Source organism: Protopterus annectens, chromosome 14.part0 (assembly GCF_019279795.1).
Source record: "Protopterus annectens isolate FY-2018-M chromosome 14.part0, PAN1.0, whole genome shotgun sequence".
In the NCBI taxonomy this organism is placed as follows: Eukaryota; Metazoa; Chordata; order Ceratodontiformes; family Protopteridae; genus Protopterus; species Protopterus annectens.
Window position 1 is genome coordinate 162,258,457 of NC_056748.1, and position 21,259 is coordinate 162,279,715.

The following is a 21,259-nucleotide window of genomic DNA, read 5'->3' on the forward strand; positions in this document are numbered from 1 at the left end:
AGTGCAGTATTTTTAGCGTTTTTAGGACTTGGTCTTGTGTGATACATGTAGGCAAGTCAGTTTCAGGTGTATCTTGAGGGAGAGGCAGACGACAGAGGGAGTAAAGCTAGAGCTGAATTTAATGGCCAGTAGTTCACTTTATCTACAGCCTCAGAGTAGGTACCATCATTCACAATCGGCTCAGTACATTGCTAAGTTGTGTTTTTGAGATTATGAACTTACCTAAAAAGGCCTTGTAGATTGCTTTTGACTTGGACAGCTATTTTTGCCTTAAAGTTGGCTTTGGTGGATTCTGTTAAGTTCCTGGGCTGTTTTTCAGTGACAAGGGCTCTATCATTTTGTGAATTATTCTTATTTTGGTGAAAATTCTCTTCCTTTTATTGCAAATCTTATTGATATGGTTCCACCATTTGGGTTTGCCTTTTGTTTGTTCCTGCAGGGTACAGCTACATTTGTACAATTGTTTGCATGCTGGTGTAGTGCGGTGATTTGGAGTTAACAGGGTTTGGTAGGGATTTGGAGCTTGCCAGTGTATCCTTTAGGAATAGGTAGTGTGTCATAGTGAAATTTCTAAAGGTACCTTAGGTGAGAGGATCTCTGCTTTCAATTTTCTTTAGGAGGAGACGACTTTATTTTGCTGGGATGCCCCTGGCAGTCACAGTTAAAAAGTATTGACTTGCCATCACTGTATGTTCTTTTGATGAACTTTAGGTAAGTGGTAATGACATATTTTTATGTTCTTTTTATGAAGTTTAGGTAAGTGATAATGACATATTTACATGGTCTTCTGCATTGTAGTGTGGAAGAAGCAGCAGAATGCACGTAACATTACCTTATGTGAAGTGGGGTTGGGCTTCGTTCAGTTTTGCATAAATCACTGGGAAAGGGTTTTTAAGTATATGTTCATTTTTATTTGGACTCTACCTTGACATTCTTCTTTCAGTTGAGTATCTCCTGTTACAATTTCTCACTGGACCATGGATTTAAGAAATACTACCAGTAATTTTCAGTTATAGAAATGCTGTCTATCTGTACTCTGCTTGTATGATGGCGATATGAATTTTTGCTTTGCCTTAACACTCGTGGATCACTGCAGATTGGTTGTGGTCCACTGTATTTTTTCTTTAAAAATTTAGAGGTAAATGCTGCATGTTTTCTAAAATCCCAGTAATTTAATAAGACTGGTTACTTAAATATTTGAAGGGAAATTGATATTAAAGGATTTTTCAAATTATTTGCATATATAGATGTATATACATATACATATATATATATATATATATATATATATATATATGTATATGTGTGTATATATATATATATATATATATATATATATATATATATATACACACACACAATTTTTAGGTAATATTATTTGAAAAGGAAATATTTGATTCCATTGTGTTGTAAACGTACATATTTTATCAGAAAATTTTATTTTTTGTAAGGATTGTAATAGTTAAGTACTGTTAGACTGTTGTACTTAGTTGTGGTAAGAAAATAAACAGCTGTGTTTTCAAAAGCTGTGAATGCAGTAGTGTTTCCTCTAGGAAAAAGAAATGGTCGCATCTAGAGCTGTCTTTGTTATTATTAATAGTAGCTTGACGCATCTCTTATGTTTTTAAAGGTCATTTCTGGGAAGAATGGCAACGATTGTACAAGAAGCACAAGGTTTGCTGCAGACTGCTAGCTTACCTGAAACCAGCCCTGACTTGTCTAGCAAGGTGCACTGTAGAAGCAACATTGAGAAGGATGATGAAGATCTCTCAGCACTACCGTCTGAAGGAGATTGTGCACGTCTTGAAGCAAAGTCAGATGATGTAAAAGAAGACTCCAAACCATCCTTAGACTCTTGTAAAGAAGTACTTAGTGCTGAAGAATTAGTGCCTGATGATATTTCTGAAAAGATCAGAGATCATGATGTGGATCAGAGGTGTGATGGAGAATCTTTTACACCCGTTCATTCACAAACTGTTGCTACACCAGCAGTGTCAAACCATTTGTCAAAAAGGGATTCCATTACAAATGCAAGCAAAACAATTTCATCAGTTAATAGTCAGAACTGTGCAGATATGGAAACAAAATCACTGAGAACTATAGAGGCAGAAAGTCCTTTTGATACTGCATATACCAAGGCACTTATTTCAGAAATATTGCATGCCTCCTCACAAGAGGCTTTATTAGATGAAATTGAATCTGAGTTGTTGCCTTCACACTTTTCAAGTAACTTCAGTCTTCCAAATGGAATTAGGGTGGATGAACAAGCTGTAGCAGTTTTGGAAAAATGTGTTCAAGATAAATGTATGCAAAAGGAACAGACCATAAAAAAGTGAGACTTTTTTAATTAATTTATAATTATACTGATGTTAGGAGTAGCAAAAAATGCTTAAGAGTAGTTTGTTAGCTTGTTTATTATAAGAGATTGAATAACAGAAAGCCTTAAGAGTTGCATTGTTAACTGCAGTATATATAAAATGCCAGTTGTTGTTTTCATAGCTTACTTCGATACTCTTCTCTCCAAAATAATTGTCTAGTTTGTGATTAAAGACAGAAGTAGAGATATTTTAGCTGCTTTTTCCCCCATAATGAATTTGTTGTCTTTTCTGGAAAGTCATTCTTGTAATATTGAGAAATGTAGTTGCTAAAACCCTTCATGTATTTTAAAATTGCAGTACAAGATTTTTTCTAGGCGATTTTTGTCCCTTAATCTGTCCGACATGTACTCCTCTCCAACGATTCTTTTGGCCCATTCATTCCTACCATCCACTGCATCCCAAATCACCCCACAAGGGTTTTTTGCTTTCCTTTCCAGTAGACGTAAAGTTTTTACTGAACTGTTGTCATCAGCGGCCACTGTGGAAACCAAAAATCTAGAGGTGGTGAGGGCATTATCTTGGTACCAGTAGGGGCCTAGTTTTACAAGGATAACTCCCCTGACCTGATCCAAGAGTTCCCTGACTGTACAGCTGCAGAAGGAAAGTTACTGAAAACATTAAGTCTTCTGAAGAGGAGCACATAATAGTGTCCCATGGAAAATACCCTCAGTACTATGGCTGCAGAGTCTATGTAGTTTTTGGTGTGACCAAGCACATGCTGTTTTCCTCTCTGTTGTGCCATTACTCCCCTGCTTGTCTGGTGATGGCTGAGTACAGTGGTACGATGACTTCACTGCACCTGGATGCCTTGCCCTGATGTGCCTGATAATGGCTGAGTGCAGTGGCACAGTGATTCCACTGCACCTGGATGCCTTGCCCTGATGTGTCTGATGATGGCTGAGTACAGTGGCACGGTGACTTCACTGCACCTGGATGCCTTGCCCTGATGTGTCTGATGATGACCGAGTGCAGTGGCACGGTGACTTCACTGCACCTGGATGCCTTGCCTTTACTTGTAAGTTGAGTGAAGTATAATTATTTTCTTACAACCTTAGTCACATGTTGGTCAAAAGCCAGGTTACTGTCTACATGAGTCTGCAAATCCTTGACTACTGCATCTTCTTTTAGTAGTGTTTTCTCAACAAGGTAGTTTCACAACTTCCCAAAAGATGTCCATATGTTTGACCTTGGCGTGGGATGCTGTCGTTACCTCAAAGTTTGCTTTGTTGGACATGATTAGTCCTCTTAGAGGTCTATTCAGTTTGATGAGAGAGTTTGTCTTTTTGGGTGTTATATGTCCTAATCTTTGCTATGACTTATTTTCTTTCGTTGTACAACCTGTTTAATTTTGGATTTCATCAGGGTGTTTTTTTTTTTTGTGTGTGTTTTGGGCTTGCGTCTAGAAGGCACAGCAGCCTCTATGCACTCATTGGCATTGTTGTACAGAGCTTCCATGAATAATTCCAGATAGGCTGCTGTGTTATCTGGGGTTGTGGGGCTTGACATTTTGTCAGGATATTATTTAATAAAAGATAGATCTGAAGTAGTTAACTTCATTTTATCTTCAACCTGTGGGTATTCGGATCCATATCTGATCCGAGCCGGCAACTTTACAAGCATCTGTTCCAAGCTCCTCACCCTTACCCATAATACACCACCATCTACTGCTTTCCCTCAGATCTCGTTTGCCGCATCATGCATCAGCATCATGATCTCCGCAGCTCTGAGCTTTCAGTGGTACTGTAAGTGCTTTTTGGGGTTGTTCTAGTGAGTTTTTCACTGAAGTCCCAAAACCAAAAATGGCAAACAAAAGGCAGAGGACAAAGTAGTTTCACTCTATAAACTTTTACTAAAATGACAATCTATTCATCTATTTAAAATGTTTTAAGCTAGGTTTTACTTGCATCTAAAGAAGTCTTTGTATTCAATAAGACGAAAAGCGCTTCATGTTTGTCGTGTATTTTTTTAGTAAAAGTTTATCGAGTGAATCTACTTTGTCCTCTGCCTTTTGTTTGCCATTTTTGGTTTTTGGACTTTTGAGAAGTTTGTTTGTTTGCCTATTTTCTTGGAGTTTTTCACTGAGTTAGTTCCTGTGCGTGGTCAGGCAAGGTTTTTTTGTTGGTGTCTGGGTTTGTGTTTCTGTTGCTGTTATGGCTGATCAGCCTAAACCACCCTTTAAAAAATGCCATAAGATTTTACCAGCGGATGGCCACACTCTGTGTGTTGTTTGCTTGGGTGTTTCCCACTGGTCCGTCCAATGCAGCATTTGTGCAGGGTTCAGTCCTAGGGCCCTAAGAGACAGAAAGGCCAAACTCATGGCTAAAGGCCTGCTTCCAGCATCATCCTTGGATTCGTCAACGGTCACGTCCTCTTTTTCTTTTTCTGCAGCTCCCGCTCAACCCCCCCCCCTTCAGGTTGGGACTCACCCTACCGTTAGACCTGCTGAAGGAGATGTTATTAAAGGGATAAAAAAAAAAGGACAGACAAAAGGATTCAGAGAGAGGGAGAGACAAGGAAAAGAAAGGGGATAGGCCCCGTAAGAGGTCTCCTGATCAGGATGCCTTCCCTGGCCCACCTTCTAAAGTTTCGAGACCTGTTACTCCTTGGCTCCACTCCCCCAGATTTTCCTCAGAGCTGACAGAGCTGAGGCCTTCCAGATCCGAGTCGGTCGCATCCTCTTGCTCAACTCGGAGCCTTTCATAAATGGACATGTACAGGATAATGAGATTCATTCGGACCCAAATCCAGATGGGAGTCTTGCCAGGCCCCTCTCCCTCTGGAGTGGGGACCACGATGCCTTTCTTCCACCCGATTTCTCCTTCCCCAATCAGGCCTTCGGTTTCGGGGGTGCACAGATCCGAGGATCTTTGGAGCTGGGGGTTTGGTGCTGATGGTTCCACCAACCTTGACTCTGGCGATTACCTTGAGTTCCTTGGATCTGACTAGCTCGGATCCGAGCAGCTCTCTGGGTCGAGGACTGGGAGTCAGACATGAGGGGATAGATGTGTCTTCAGCTCCGACCTTGTCAAATCCAGGTCATTCTTCCGAGCTCCAGTTACATTAGCCTTGGCTCTGATCCTCAGGATGGACCCGGGGAGAGCTTCCTCCTTGTTGGGCAATAAGGAGGTAAGCTCTCCTTTGACGTAGTGGAGAGGGTTCTCTCCCAAGGATCAAGACCCCAGTCTATTCCCTTGGATTCCGCCCAGACACCCTCAGACTCGGTTGTGACTCCCTTCATCTTGTTTCAGGGACAGACCATGCTAGAGGAGTCGGAACTCCCCGCTGCTCGAGAGCCCTCTTCAGCGAGTCCCACACATGCAAAAGGGGGCACTTGAACTCCCCTGAGTCCCTTACCGAAGACACTGATTTGGATGAAGGAGAAGATTCACCCGGTCACCTCCCGAGGATGTCTCCTTTGGAGACATCATGGAGATCATCGGCCAGAGGGGAGGTTGGTCAGCCCCAAACCCCAAAACCTTCGGACGAATCAGTGTTCCTGGAGGATTTTGGCACAGGCCCATGTACTTCCTGGGTGTCCCCGCTGGTGGATCTTTTAGTGGTTCTTATCACCACATGGGCATGGAAGGAGCTGGACACTGTAGAGCCGATAACAAAAGTGCCCAGATAAAATTCTGTCTCCACCCTCTGACAGAATGGCATGGTATAAAGGATCCCCTGTGGATGCTATGGTGGTTGCAGCAGCCACGAAGAGGGAACTGGCTCGAGAGTTTCTCGGTCCACCCTCCAGATAAGGAATCCAGGACTACGGATAGATATGGGAAGAGAGTGTATTCTTCAGCAACATTTTCCATCCGAGCGCTGAACTACTTGGCACACGTCATATGACTGCAGTGGGACCTGGTCACAGAGTTAGCCGAGTCGCCCCCAGAGTCTTTGTCGCAGGAGGATAAGCATCTGTTCTCCACGAAGATGTCTACTCTGAAATCAGTGTCGAACACAGCAATGCACCTCCTTTCTCATGCTATGGAAGGAGCAGCTAGGGCGGCTGTGACTGGCATTGCTATCAGGTGACACGCTTGACTCGGACTGTGTCAGTTTGTGGACCCCTTCAAGGCATCTTTTACGAATGCCCCCTTGATGGTCCTTCTCTGTTTGGGAAGACCGTCCGTGACACCCTTGTCCAGAGTGAGAAAGATGGGAAGACCTTGTCTTCTGTCGGAATCCACTTCTCTAACCCTCAGAGAGGACAAAAGAAGATGCGGTTCTGGAAATCTCTGTTTTCCTGGGACTTTCTGGACAACTCGTCCCCTAGAGACAGAGGGGACAAGATAGACTCTGGCCCAGAGGCAGAGGGGGTCATAGGAACTTTGGGTCTAGGGAGCCCTTCTTGGACAGGCCGGCGCAGCAACCCTGAGTGGTTGCCTGACTGCCCTACTCTGGAGGCAGTCAGGGGAAGATTATCATTGCACCCGGCGGCATGGGAGCCCATATCTGCAGACTGTTTTGTGCTCTAAATAATATCCAGAGCTTCCACCATCCCGTTTGTTGCCCCTCCAATCAAACCAAAGCGCCTCCCAGATGTCCCACCCACTCAAAGGGAGATGGCAGCGCTAGAAGCTTCCAAGCTGCTTCAAAAATGAGCCATCGAACCAGTCCCCCCAATCAGTCCGGGTTAGGCATTTACTCCAGATTCTTTTTAGTGCGAAAAAAGACGGGGGACCTCAGACCCATTTTGGACGTGTCAACATTAAATCTGGCTGTCGCCAAACAGAAATTCTGGATGGTCACTCTGCAGTCCATTCTACCTTATCTAAGAGAATGCAACTGGATGTGCTTGATAGATCAGCAGGATGCTTACTACCATATCAAGATACCCAGAAGCTCCAGGAGATTCCTTCGCTTCCGGCTGGGAGCCAGTCATTATCAGTTCTGGGCCCTACCCTTCAGTCTCACCACATCCCCCAGGGTGTTCACCAAGGTAATGGCAGTAGTAGCAGCTCACCTGAGGCTTCAGGGGATTCAGGTATTCCCTTACCTAGACGATTGGCTCCTCGCTGCTTCCATCAGGCATCTTCTTTGCCAAGCCGGGGATTTCTTCCTACATCTTACAGCCTTTTTAGGGATTACGGTCAGCATTCCCAAGTCACTCTTGAATCCTGTAGAGATCTTGGACTTTATCGGGGCACAGCTGGACACCCTTCAATTGAAAGTTTTCCTAACTCCAGACAGGGTCCAGAGTCTAAGGGCTCATGTATCACTGATTCTTGGCCCCAGATTACCGACGGCGGCAGATGTTCTCAGTCTTGGGCTCTATGGCTGCCACAGTTTCTCTCCTCACCTGTGCGTGTCTTCACATGTGTGTTTTACAATGGACTCTAGTCATACAGTGGTCTTGGCTGGAGCTCCCCATGGAATACCCAATTCATGTCAGCAAAGCCTGCAGGGCGTTACTTCTCTGGTGGGTCCAGTCTCTGGAGATTGTAGCGGGACACCCCTTTGTTCCATCTACAGCCCAAGCCGCAGTGACCACGGACGCCTCCCAGCTGGGGGGGGCATTATCTGGGAAGGACAGTCCAAGGCACGTGGTCCCAGATCGAGACCAGATTGCACATCAGTGTACTGGAGATGAGGGCAGTGCTTTTAGCGTTGCAGGGCTTCCATACTGTTCTTCCTCTGGGAACTACTGCAATTCAGACAGACAACATGTCTGTTGTCTGGTACATCAACAAACAGGGAGGAACCAGATCTTACCCTTCTGTGTTGCGAGGCAATGAGAGTTTGGAAGTGGGCGATCTCCACCAGTTGGTTTCTGATTGTAATGCACATCCCGGGACGCTCCAACATTTTAGCGGACAAATTGAGTTGGGCTGATGTCCTTCATGGATGCATCTGCAGTCATAACAACTGGCTTTACCAGTCAAAAGAGGAATGCCAAATCTACCTCCAAATCAAAAAACAGAGGCTCTACAACAGATAATACAGTTAGTAAACATGAGAGCTGTGGAAAGAGTGCCAACAGCAGAGCAAGGAAAGGGGTTCTACTCCAGACTATTCCTAGTTCCAAGAAAGGAAAAAAGTTGGAGACCAATTCTCGACCTGTCCACCTTAAATACATACATCATTGTCCCAAAGTTCAAAATGCTGACCCTACAGCAACTTCTTCCCATGCTGGGCAAGGAGTGTTGGCTGGTAACTCTAGATCTCAAGGAGGCATACCTGCACGTCCCCATTCGACCAATCTGCAGAAGATACCTCAGATTTCTTGCAGAATCAGAGCACTATCAATTCTCAGCATTACCCTTTGGCTTATCTACTGCGCCCAGAGTATTCACAAAATGCCTGGCATCAGTAATCGCCATTGCAGACTACAGGAATTCAAATTTACCCATACCTGGACGACTGCCTGCTACAAGGGACAACAAAAGCAAGCTGACAACAGATTTACAAAGGGTCATTTACTTGCTACAAGCACTGGGATACACAGTCAATTTACAAAAGTCAAGGCTGATACCATCCCAAACAAGGACATTCTTGGGCTGAATTGGACACAGTAAAACAAATGGCATTCCTAACTACAGAGAAACAAAAGAACTCCCTCTTTACTTCTTGGCACTAACAAAACTGAACAAGTTAACAGCAAGAAAAGTACTGCAGGCCTTGGGCTTCATGGCATCATGCATAATCTTGGTCCCACTTGCCAGACTGCATATGAGAAAACTACAGTGGTACCTAAAGAATTTATGGTCCCAACACAGACACAGCCTAGAAACAGAAATCCCACTAATTCCATGCTTAAAACAGGAGTTCCTATGGTGGGCTCAGGCATGCCAGTCAAACCCAGGGCTACCCTTTCGCAGATGTCAAGCAAGCCAGACCATCACAACAGTCGCTTCAGACCTAGGATGGGGTCGCCACATGCTGGACAAATGCGTGCAAGGATTGTGGACACAGGATCAACTTCACCTGCACATCAACCTAAAAGAAATGCTGGCAGTAAAACTGGCAATCCAAAAGTTCAGACCATTTCTCAAAGAGGGCCAGTTGATGATAAGGACAGACAACACCACAGTCATGTGGTACATCAACAAACAGGGAGGCACTCATTCATACCCCTATGCAGAATGACTTTGGAGCTGTGGAACCTGGCACTCAGCTACAACATCCAGTTACAGGCAATATTTGTACCGGGAAAAGAAAATACTCTAGCAGACATATTAAGCAGAACCACATCGGATGCCCACGAATGGAAGCTGCACCGGACATCTTCAGGACCATCTCAAAGAAATGGGGAATGCCTCAGATAGATCTATTCGCATCACCTCTCAATCACCAGCTCAAAAATTTTGCACAAGGACATTCCACCCACTAGCATGGAAAGTGGATTCGCTCTCCTTCAGCTGGAAAGGCCTAACAGCATATGCATTCCCACCTCTTCCCTTGATACACAAAGTATTACTAAAAATCAAGGAAGAACGTCCAAGGATAATCCTGATAGCTCCAAACTGGCCAAGACAACACTGGTACCCACTGCTGAGGAGCATGTCTCGGAACAATACGTGGCCAGTACCCCTGATGCCTTTGATGTTAACTCAGAACAACTACAGCATCATACATCCAAACCTAAAAACGTTGCAACTGACTGCATGGAACATCACATAGCAGCAGCTAATCCAGAACTCTCACAAAGAGTTAAAGACATTATTCTTGAAGCACGCAGACCTTCAACAAGAAGGAACTATGCTGGAAAATGGAAAAGGTTTGTCATTTGGAGTACTGAAAGAGGAAAAGATGTGTCAAACATAGATATGCCTAACATTCTGGAGTATCTGGCCGAACTTCTTCATTCAGGCCTGTCCTACTCCTCTATCAGTCGGCCGGATTCCAAAGTCCGGGTCCAGCTTCGGCTGATGTCGCACTTCACCCGACGTCATCTCTGTTGGTCTTCGGGTATAAAGGCATCAGCCGACGCCATTTTCCTCAGTGTTTCTTGCCCCAGATGCCAGTAGCCCTCTTGGAGGCTAAAATTTTGGATAGATGCCAATGTTTCCAAAAAGATAGAGGTAAACACAAAAATAAGCATGTATGTACATATATACAAACAAATACACCATAAAAGACCCCCACCAGCTAGCTATTAGGAGGGTAAACACCCTAGGAGTACCACAGAGGGGAAGGAGGGAGGGTAATCCTGACTGCAGATGCTATCCAGTTCGGACATCTACATTTATGGTAGGTACAAAACTGTACTATGTCCTTCATGGATGCATCTGCAGTCATAACAACTGGGTAGAATACCATAGCCAACTAGGGGAGGGGGATAAAACTAGATTATGGTGTGTTTAGGATCCCTTGCAGTACAGCAGTGGCAAACCCTGCTCGGGATCTGGAATAAAGAGGCAAATTATAATGCTTGGCAAATGTATGCACGGAGGTCCAAGTAGCCGCCTCAATAATGTCTTTGGTTGCCACTCCTCGTAAGAAGGCTGTGGTAGTGGCTGTTGCCCTTGTAGAATGAGGTCTTATGTTCTGTGGAATTGGTTTTCCATGGAAGGAGTAACAGAATCATATGCAATTTCCTATCCATTTGGAGATTGTCTGTTTGGAAATAGCTTTTCCTTCCCTTCCTGTTGCATAGGCTACAAAAAGTTGGTCAGTCTTTCTGCTACTTTTTGTTCTGTCCAAGTAGTAGCGTAGCTGTCTATGTACATCCAAGGTATGCAGTATTCTTTCCCCTCTGTTTTGTGGGTTGGGAAAGAAGGTAGGTAGGTGGATTGCCTGGTTTAAAGACACTCTGGGTACTACCTTAGGCATAAATGTAGGATTAGTCCTCATGGACACTCTATCTTGGTGGAAGATTAGGAAGGGTTGCACTGCCATTAAGGCCTGTAGTTCTGAAACCCTCCTTGCTGAAGTAATTGCCAGTAGGAAAGCAGTGTTCCATGACAGGTGTTGTAGGTCTGCTGTTGCTGCTGGTTCGAAGGGTGATAGTGTCAACTTTTCCAGCACAAAGTTTAAGTCCCAAGCTGGTAATGGTGGTTTCCTTGGAGGTTTTACATTCTTGATTCCTCTGAGGAACTGCCTGAGCAAAGGGTGCGAAAAAACAGGTGGATCAAAGCTGTATTCTGCTGAAATAGCTGATGCATGTATCTTGATGGAGGAGTAGGACAGGCCTGAATGAAGAAGTTCAGCCAGATACTCCAGAATGTTAGGCATATCTATGTTTGACACATCTTTTCCTCTTTCAGTACTCCAAATGACAAACCTTTTCCATTTTCCAGCATAGTTCCTTCTTGTTGAAGGTCTGCGTGCTTCAAGAATAATGTCTTTAACTCTTTGTGAGAGTTCTGGATTAGCTGCTGCTATGTGATGTTCCATGCAGTCAGTTGCAACGTTTTTAGGTTTGGATGTATGATGCTGTAGTTGTTCTGAGTTAACATCAAAGGCATCAGGGGTATTGGCCACGTATTGTTCCGAGACATGCTCCTCAGCAGTGGGTACCAGTGTTGTCTTGGCCAGTTTGGAGCTATCAGGATTATCCTTGGACGTTCTTCCTTGATTTTTAGTAATACTTTGTGTATCAAGGGAAGAGGTGGGAATGCATATGCTGTTAGGCCTTTCCAGCTGAAGGAGAGCGAATCCACTTTCCATGCTAGTGGGTGGAATGTCCTTGTGCAAAATTTTTGAGCTGGTGATTGAGAGGTGATGCGAATAGATCTATCTGAGGCATTCCCCATTTCTTTGAGATGGTCCTGAAGATGTCCGGTGCAGCTTCCATTCGTGGGCATCCGATGTGGTTCTGCTTAATATGTCTGCTAGAGTATTTTCTTTTCCGGTACAAATATTGCCTGTAACTGGATGTTGTAGCTGAGTGCCAGGTTCCACAGCTCCAAAGTCATTCTGCATAGGGGTATGAATGAGTGCCTCCTGTTTGTTGATGTACCACATGACTGTGGTGTTGTCTGTCCTTATCATCAACTGGCCTTCTTTGAGAAATGGTCTGAACTTTTGGATTGCCAGTTTTACTGCCAGCATTTCTTTTAGGTTGATGTGCAGGTGAAGTTGATCCTGTGTCCACAATCCTTGCACGCATTTGTCCAGCATGTGGGCCCCATCCTAGGTCTGAAGCGTCTGTTGTGATGGTCTGGCTTGCTTGACATCTGCGAAAGGGTAGCCCTGGGTTTGACTGGCATGCCTGAGCCCACCATAGGAACTCCTGTTTTAAGCATGGAATTAGTGGGATTTCTGTTTCTAGGCTGTGTCTGTGTTGGGACCATAAATTCTTTAGGTACCACTGTAGTTTTCTCATATGCAGTCTGGCAAGTGGGACCAAGATTATGCATGATGCCATGAAGCCCAAGGCCTGCAGTACTTTTCTTGCTGTTAACTTGTTCAGTTTTGTTAGTGCCAAGAAGTAAAGAGGGAGTTCTTTTTGTTTCTCTGTAGTTAGGAATGCCATTTGTTTTACTGTGTCCAATTCCGCGGCCAAGAATGTCCTTGTTTGGGATGGTATCAGCCTTGACTTTTGTAAATTGACTGTGTATCCCAGTGCTTGTAGCAAGTAAATGACCCTTTGTAAATCTGTTGTCAGCTTGCTTTTGTTGTCCCCTTGTAGCAGGCAGTCGTCCAGGTATGGGTAAATTTGAATTCCCTGTAGTCTGCAATGGGCGATTACTGATGCCAGGCATTTTGTGAATACTCTGGGCGCAGTAGATAAGCCAAAGGGTAATGCTGAGAATTGATAGTGCTCTGATCCTGCAAGAAATCTGAGGTATCTTCTGCAGATTGGTCGAATGGGGACGTGCAGGTATGCCTCCTTGAGATCTAGAGTTACCAGCCAACACTCCTTGCCCAGCATGGGAAGAAGTTGCTGTAGGGTCAGCATTTTGAACTTTGGGACAATGATGTATGTATTTAAGGTGGACAGGTCGAGAATTGGTCTCCAACTTTTTTCCTTTCTTGGAACTAGGAATAGTCTGGAGTAGAACCCCTTTCCTTGCTCTGCTGTTGGCACTCTTTCCACAGCTCTCATGTTTACTAACTGTATTATCTGTTGTAGAGCCTCTGTTTTTTGATTTGGAGGTAGATTTGGCATTCCTCTTTTGACTGGTAAAGCCAGTTGTTATGACTGCAGATGCTATCCAGTTCGGACATCTACATTTATGGTAGGTACAAAACTGTACTTTCTGATGCCATATGAGTGGTCTCTGAAGCTGTCAGTAGCGGAGGATATCTTCTTTGCGTGGGGTCAGCCTTGCTGCAATCTCTTCTCATCTCCTTCCAACACGAAGTGCAGCGAGATGTTCTTCGTGTTTCACTGTTGCAGTCATTACATTTGGGTAATCTGCTGGCAAGTTGCCCTCAGTCGGCCTAAATAACAAAGTCTTGGATCCTGCATCTGTTGCTGTCTCCTCTTCCATGATGTCAGGTCATCAGGGGTATAAAACATGTAGCTGACGCCATTTTATTCAGTCTTTCTTGTCGCGCAGTGCCCAAAGCAGAAGTAGTTTGCAAGTGCGGGTCGGCCGACTCCTGCAATTTTTGCATTCGAGTTTCAGAATCGAAGTCTTCAAACTAAACCCAAGTACCCCGTTGGGGAAACTTTTTCTTGCTCCTTAACGATGTCAGTAAAAGTTAATTGCATTACTTGTGGGAAGCAAATACCTCATAAGGATTTTCATTTATACTGTATTCCTTGCCTAGGCCCAGATCATAACGTGCCCTGCTGTTGGTTTTGTGCTAGATTTAACCAACGCACTATTAAGCGTCTGTATAGTTTTGCTTCTAAATATTTTGGACCAAGATTTAATTATCCTGAAATGTCGTTGGTTAGCAATCCAACTACCAGAGTCCACAAAAAGTGCAAAGAAAAAGACATAGACAGATCGTTGAGTTCCATAACCGACGACGAAACTTCTCCTATGCCAGTCACCAGTTTACCGGTACTCAGTGAGGTGCTTTCGCAGCCCCTGATACCTGCTTCTTTTGAGTCGCAGGCCTCTACTGAGACCCATTCAGAGTCCGGTATGCCACTAGATTCTCACAGTATTCAACCCACGGATGTCTCTCCCTTGGATGGGTCCGGAGCTGCTTAGCAGGCACTGGCTTCTGAGGGTGTTTTCAGGCCTCAACATTTGTATATAAAACCGACGCCAGCCTCAAAAACAAGGTCAAAAGCATCTTCTATGTCTAAAAAACCAACGCATGAGCCACGTGCTCAGGCCCCTATGCCTAAAAAACAGATGATCAAAATGGCTGAGGACTTAATTACTTTGATCAGGGGTTCCCAGCCCCCCCCCCCCCCTTGCTAAGAGGCCTAGGCAAGGCACTGATTATGAATCTTCAGATCAGGTTTCCATTTCTTCTGATTCCTCTTCTGATCAGGAATTTTCCATTCCACCCTGTGAGGATTCAGATGCAGAAGAATGCATCCCATCTGCATCTCCTCCTGAGGATTATTCTTTTGGAGAAACTTTGCATACTTTAAGGGAGCATTTTCACTGGGAGAGTCAGGACTTCTCTGAATCAAAAAAGAGGCTTAGGGATTTCCTCCTTCTTCCTCAGCATAGGCCTTTGGCTATACCTCCTGTAGTAGACATTGTTGATGTGTTTTCAGAATCAAGCATGGCCCCTGATTCCCTACCTCCGGCTCCTAGTAAGCCAGACAGATATTACAGGGTTCCTGACTCCCACAAGTTTCTATTCAAAAATCCTGCTGCTGACCCTGAGACTATTTCACAGGGTCCCAAGGGTGTTAAGGCCTCTACAGCCAAAAATCCTACCCCCTCTGATAGAGATTCCAGGGCGCTGGATAGATGGGGAAAGAAGGTTTATACGTCTGCTACCTTGGCAATCAGAGCCTTAAACTGCCAGTTTCATATGCTTAAATATCAACAGCGGGCTTATTGAAACAGAAAATGATGATGATTTCTGATTGTGTGGAAAATAAAGTTACAGGAATTATTGCATTCAGCAGAACAGGTTGGGAAGCATACTTTGCAATGTGGTTTTGATTCCTTGGAGGCCTCTTGCAGGGCCGCAGTTACTGGATCTGTGATTAGAAGGCATGCCTGGCTCAAGGTGCAAAATCTGCCTGATCATGTTAAAGCTAAATTGTTGGATGCCCCCTTGCAGCATGACACTCTGTTTGGTAATAAGGCAGAAGAGGTTTTAAAGAAAATGGAAGACAAAGCTAAATCTATGCAAACTGTAAAAGATTTCTTGCAAGTGCAGGTACCCAGGTTCAGTAGGCACTGGCCTACTAAAAATTGGTTCTTTCCTGTGTCCAACAGAGCCACTCAAGGCAAATCCAGGCGCTCAAATGGCTCCAGATACCAATCACAAGATTCTTGCAGGTCAAAGCAATGGGGTGCCTCCACCTCCAAATCTAGAAGAAACAAAGGGCAACCCTACAATAAGCAGTCTCAATGACTTTCCTCTACCATCACCAAGCACTTATCTTTTGGCAGCCCCCTTGGGGGGAAAATTAGCACTTCATGCTCAAAATTGGCAGTTAATTACCCAGGACAAGTGGGTATTGAACATAGTATCCCAGGGGTATAGATTTCATTTCCATACTTTGCCAATTCCAAACGGATGGCCAGATCTGCCACAAAATCAGTGGGCAGAGGCTCAGAAACTAGTTGTCCCTCATGGATATGAGGGCTATTCAACCCGTATCAGAAAAGGAAAAAGGACAAGGTTTTTATTCAAGACTTTTCCTGTTACCAGAAAAGACAATTCTTGGCGTCCAATACTAGATTTATCGATTTTGAACACTTTCCTGGACATTCCAAAATTCAAAATGCTGATTTTACAACAGCTACTGCCTATGCTCTTATAAAACCCTACAACAACTTAAAAGCCCTACGCTCTTCTAATAAACTACTGATTCAAACTTCTCGTTCTAAGAATACAGCAGGTGATTCCATATTTTCCAACTCAGTTGGTAAGATCTGGAACCAGCTTCCTCCAGACCTTGCAGCCCACACTTCCATTACACTATTTAAGACTAAATTGAAACTCTTTCTTACTAAACACTGGCTTTGTTCTTGCATCAATCCCAGTTGATCTAGCTCCTCTATGACCTTCTATTCTCCTCCTTCAATCCGCATAGATCCTCCCAAATATATTTCTTCAATTTATTTTCTTTTTCCTGTCGACTAAATAATAATACTTCTCTATTAACACTCATCTTAACTTTTTTAAAAAAAAACTTAATTCTTCTCTCCCTTCTCTTACCACTTCTGTACTTAAATAATTACCTTGTCTTTCTATTCCCTTCTTTATAAACTTCCTGAAATTGTTGCTACTGCCTTTCTTACTTGTGACTTATATCCATACTTGACTTATAACCATTGTGATATTTTTGTATGTACTGTTTTTGTGACCATGTAGTAGATAGCGGAGCTTTTCTCCTCGGGCCTCCACTGAAAATGGACTTGTATCCAGCTGGACTAGCCCGGTTAACAAATGTAAAATAAAATAAATAAAATAAATATGCTGGGCAGACACGCTTGGTTAGTTACTGTAGACTTAAGAGGCATACCTGCATATCCCAATAAGGGAATCATGCAGAAGATACCTCCACTTCAAGGCAGGTTTTTTTGCATTACCAATTCTCTGCACTGCCCTTTGTCTTATCTACTTTGCCCAGGGTCTTTACAAAGTGCCTGACACCAGTAATTGCATTCTGCAGACAAAGAGGCATACAAATTCATCCTTATCTGGACGACTGTCTCATTCAAGCAGAGGACAAGGACACTCTTCTTCAACATCTGGCATTTGTAAAACGACTTCTAACATGCCTAGGGTACACAATAAACGAAAAGAACTCCCAACTGGTACCCTCTCAAATAATTACATTCCTGGGTGCATGCTTGAATACAACTGCCCAAATGGCTTACCTTATGCCAGATAAACAAATGCAACTGACAATATACTTTAAACAAATGGCAACAAAAACCCAGTTATCTGCAAGACAAATTCTGCAGGCTTTGGGGTATATGGCATCCTGCATTCTACTAATTCCATATGCAAGACTGCATATGAGGAAACTTCAGTGGTACCTAAAAGGTTTATGGAGCCAACATTGTCACAGTCTGGAAACAATGATTCCTCTCATTCCCTGCCTACAACAGGAGTTTCTTTGGTGGGCGGAGATATGTCACCAAAACAAGGGACTGTCATTCACTCTACCCCCTGCCACCCAAACCCTAACTACAGACACATCAGACTATGCTTGGGGGGCCCACCTGGTGGGGAGATGCATTCAGGGCAAATGGAGACCAAAACAAATGCATCTGCATATCGACCAGAAAGAGATGCTAGCTGTTCAGAATGCTCTGACAGCCTTCAAGGACTTACTTCATCCAGGACAACTACTGATACAGATGGACAACACCACGGTTATGTGGTACATAAACAAGCAGGGGGGTACACATTCCTGCCCTGTTTGCAGACTAGCCATGGCATTGTGGAACACAGCTTTGACTTGCCAAATACATCTTCAAGCTCAATTCCTGCCAGGAAAACAAAATACTCTGGCAGATGACCTAAGCAGAAATCTTATGGACCCACACAAATGGAAACTGAATACACAAATCTTCAGCATGTTAACATGGAAATGGGGGAGCCCAGACATGGATCTATTTGCCTCTACCCAAAATTATCAGCTGGACAAATTCTGCACAAGAATTCATCACAAAAAAGCATGGAAAGTGGATGTCCTATCCTTCAGTTGGAAAAACCTATCAGTTTATGCCTTCCCCCTCTGCCTCTTTTCTCCAAGGTCTTACTAAAAGTTAGACAGGAAAAAACAGAAATTATCCTAGTTGCTCCGGACTGGCCTTGACAACACTGTTACCCACTTCTAAGGAATATGTCTCAACTTCCCCCTTGATACTTGCCTCAGATACCTCATCTACTGTCTCAACAGAACAGTCAAATTCTGCACACTCAGCTCCAAACTCTGAACCTTGCAGCATGGCTGATCATTTAATTATTCAAACAACACCTCTCAGTAAATCTGTGATGGATGTCATTTTGGAAGCCAGAAGGCCTAGTACTAGAAAATCTTATGCTGATAAATGGAAGAGATTCTATGCTTGGAACCAAGCACAAGGAACAGACACAGCAAAGCCCAATATTCCTCAGATTTTACAATATTTGACTGAGATGCTTGACAAGGGCCTATCTTTTTCTTCAATAAAAATCCATGCCTCTGCCATCTCGGCTCATTATAACACAGAGCCTCCCCTCTTTTCTCATCCTCTGCTTAAACAGTATCTTAGAGGGGCCAACGTTTAAGGCCTCCCAGAAGATCACCAACTCATGCATGGGACCTCAATTTTGTGCTGGAAAAACTCACCCTGCCTCCTTTTGAACCAGCAGCTACTGCAGATATAAAATTTCTATCTTGGAAAATGGCTTTTTTTTTGGCAGTCACTTCAGCAAGCAGGGTTTCAGAATTACTGGCTCTCATGGCTGTGGAGTCTTTTATTACATTTTACCCAGACAGGGTGCCCCTCAGGACCAATCCTTCTTTTATGCCTAACGTGGTATCCAGTGTAGCTCTTAACCAGACAATTCACTTGCCAACTTTTTACCCAAATCCGCAGAACATGGGGGAGCGGATTCTGCATTCATTGGACGTACACAGACAACTAAGATTCTACTTGAACAGGACCAAATCTCTAAGAAAGTCTGAGCAAGTACTGGTAGCATTTGCTGCAGGGTCAGAGGGGAAGGCTATATCAAAGCAGACTATTTTGAAGTGGATAAGCTACTGCATTCGTTTCTGCTACCTGCACCATGGTAAACCTGTGCCCAAGGGGATCAGATCTCATTCCACCAGGGCTGCCTCTACCTCAGCAGCTTTTCTCAGCGGGGTTCCAACCAAAGACATTCTAGAAGCTGCTACTTGGAGCTCTGTTCATACCTTCACAAAGCATTATCATTTGTCTCTCTTCTCCAAATCCAGGGCAGGCTTTGCCACTGCAGTTCTGCAGGGCCTTATAGCCGCTCCTAATGCTGTTTAGCACCATCCTCCCATCCATAGCTTTGGGATTCTACTCAAATGTAATGACTGTAACAGTGAAATACAAAGAACATAGTACAGTTGTGTACACTAACCATAAATGTAGATGTTTGAGTGTATTCACTGTTGCAGTCCGGGTTACCCACCCGCCATCCCCCTTTTCTATACCTTTTCGTTCCTTCACTGAATACTAAAGCCTTTGTGGTGTATTTGCTATTAGATGAAGGTAAAGTTATGTTGCTAAATGCGCATTTACATATATTTCTGTTTATATATATATATATGTATATATGTATATATATATATATATATATATATATATTTGCTCCCTATTTGGGGGGCACCTGACATCTGGGGCAAGAAAAACTGAATAAAATGGCATCGGCTTCATGTTTTATACCCCTGACTACCTGACGTCATGGAAGAGGAGACTGCAACCGACACAGCACCCAAGAATTTGTTATTTAGGCCGACTGAGGGCAACCTGCCAGCAGATTACCCAAATGTAATGACTGCAACAGTGAATACACTTGAACATCTACATTTATGGTAAGTGTACACAACTGTACATTCTTCGCTCTGATCCCCTCACCAGGGGGACCCTCCAGAGACACACTAGTCCATGCTTGGCCTCCCGGGCTTCTGTATGCTTATCCCCCATTGCCACTCATTCCGAAGTTTCTTCAGAAGGCTTGTCGACTGGGGTACAAGGTGATCCTCATTCCCCATTTTGGCCTCGTCAGGTTTGGTTCCCCTTCCTCTGGTCTCATGTTCTAGCTCCTCCTTGGATTCTACATTCCTGCCCAGATCTCATTTTTCATCCTTCGGGCATCTGTCCACCCAACCTGGACAGTCTCCAACTGACAGCTTGGTTGCTCCAGTTCCCTTAATTGCCAGGACTTCCAGTCTTTCGTTTCAGTAAAAACTATTCTGGTGGCGGCTCACAAGTCTTCCACCAGAAAGATTTACCGCAGTAAATGGAAACGATTTTCTATTTGGGCATCTCAGAGAAAGCTGGATCCTTTTACGGCCCCTGTATCCATGGTCCTGGATTTTTTAGCCAGCATTTTTCAACAAGGGGCTAGTTCTTCCACCGTGAAAGTGCAACTGGCAGCTATTTCAAATTTTCATGTCGGTGAGAACATGAATGCCTTGGCCTCTTCCAGATTGTGTAAGGCTTTTCTTAAAGGCACTTTTCTTTTAAACCCTCCAGCTAAGAATCCTGTTCCTTCTTGGGACCTTACTTTGATTCTTCAGGCCTTAGTTGCTCCCCCCTTTGAACCTGCAGCTTCAGTGGATTTAAAGTTTCTATCCTGGAAGACACCCTTCCTAGTGGCTATTACTTCGGCTAGGAGGGTTTCTGAGCTTCAAGCCTTGTCTGCTGTGCCCCCTTATTTGATCTTCCATAAGGATAGGGTTTCTCTCTGCATGAACCTTTTCTTCTTACCAAAATTGGCATCTGAACCAAGCATTAATCAAACAATTAATCTGTCTGTTTTCTTCCCAAATTTTCAAAACATAGGTGAATGTAAACTGCATTTACTAGATGTTCATAGACAACTTCGTTTTTATTTGCACAGAACAAAGCCCATCCTTAAGTCTGACCAGTTGTTTGTGTCCTTTTTCTAAGCCCTTTTTGGGTAAGGCCATCTCCAAAGTTTCTTTAGCTAGATGGATTACTCTATGTATTTTGCAGATTTACAAAGACAAAGGATTGCCTCCACCTGGTCCGATTAAAGCTCACTCTACCAGGTCTGCTGCTTTCTGGTCTAGGGTGTCATTGGATGACATTTGTGTGGCGGCAACTTGGGCTAAGTCGCATACTTTCATTTCTCATTATAAGTTGGATTTAATCTCTAGAGGGAGAGCATCTTTTGGCTCTGCG

General features: G+C 43.9%; 1 protein-coding gene across 1 annotated transcript in view; it reads left to right on the plus strand.

The window, feature by feature from the left end:
• The window catches only part of CCDC186 (coiled-coil domain containing 186), a 1,483,461-nt gene that overhangs the window by 378,255 nt on the left and 1,083,947 nt on the right, over positions 1–21,259 (plus strand). The window contains exon 3 of the mRNA XM_044055936.1: positions 1,631–2,332. Within this exon, the coding sequence (XP_043911871.1) occupies positions 1,647–2,332 (686 nt within the window). The 5' untranslated portion in view covers positions 1,631–1,646. The remainder of the gene's footprint in view (positions 1–1,630; positions 2,333–21,259) is intronic.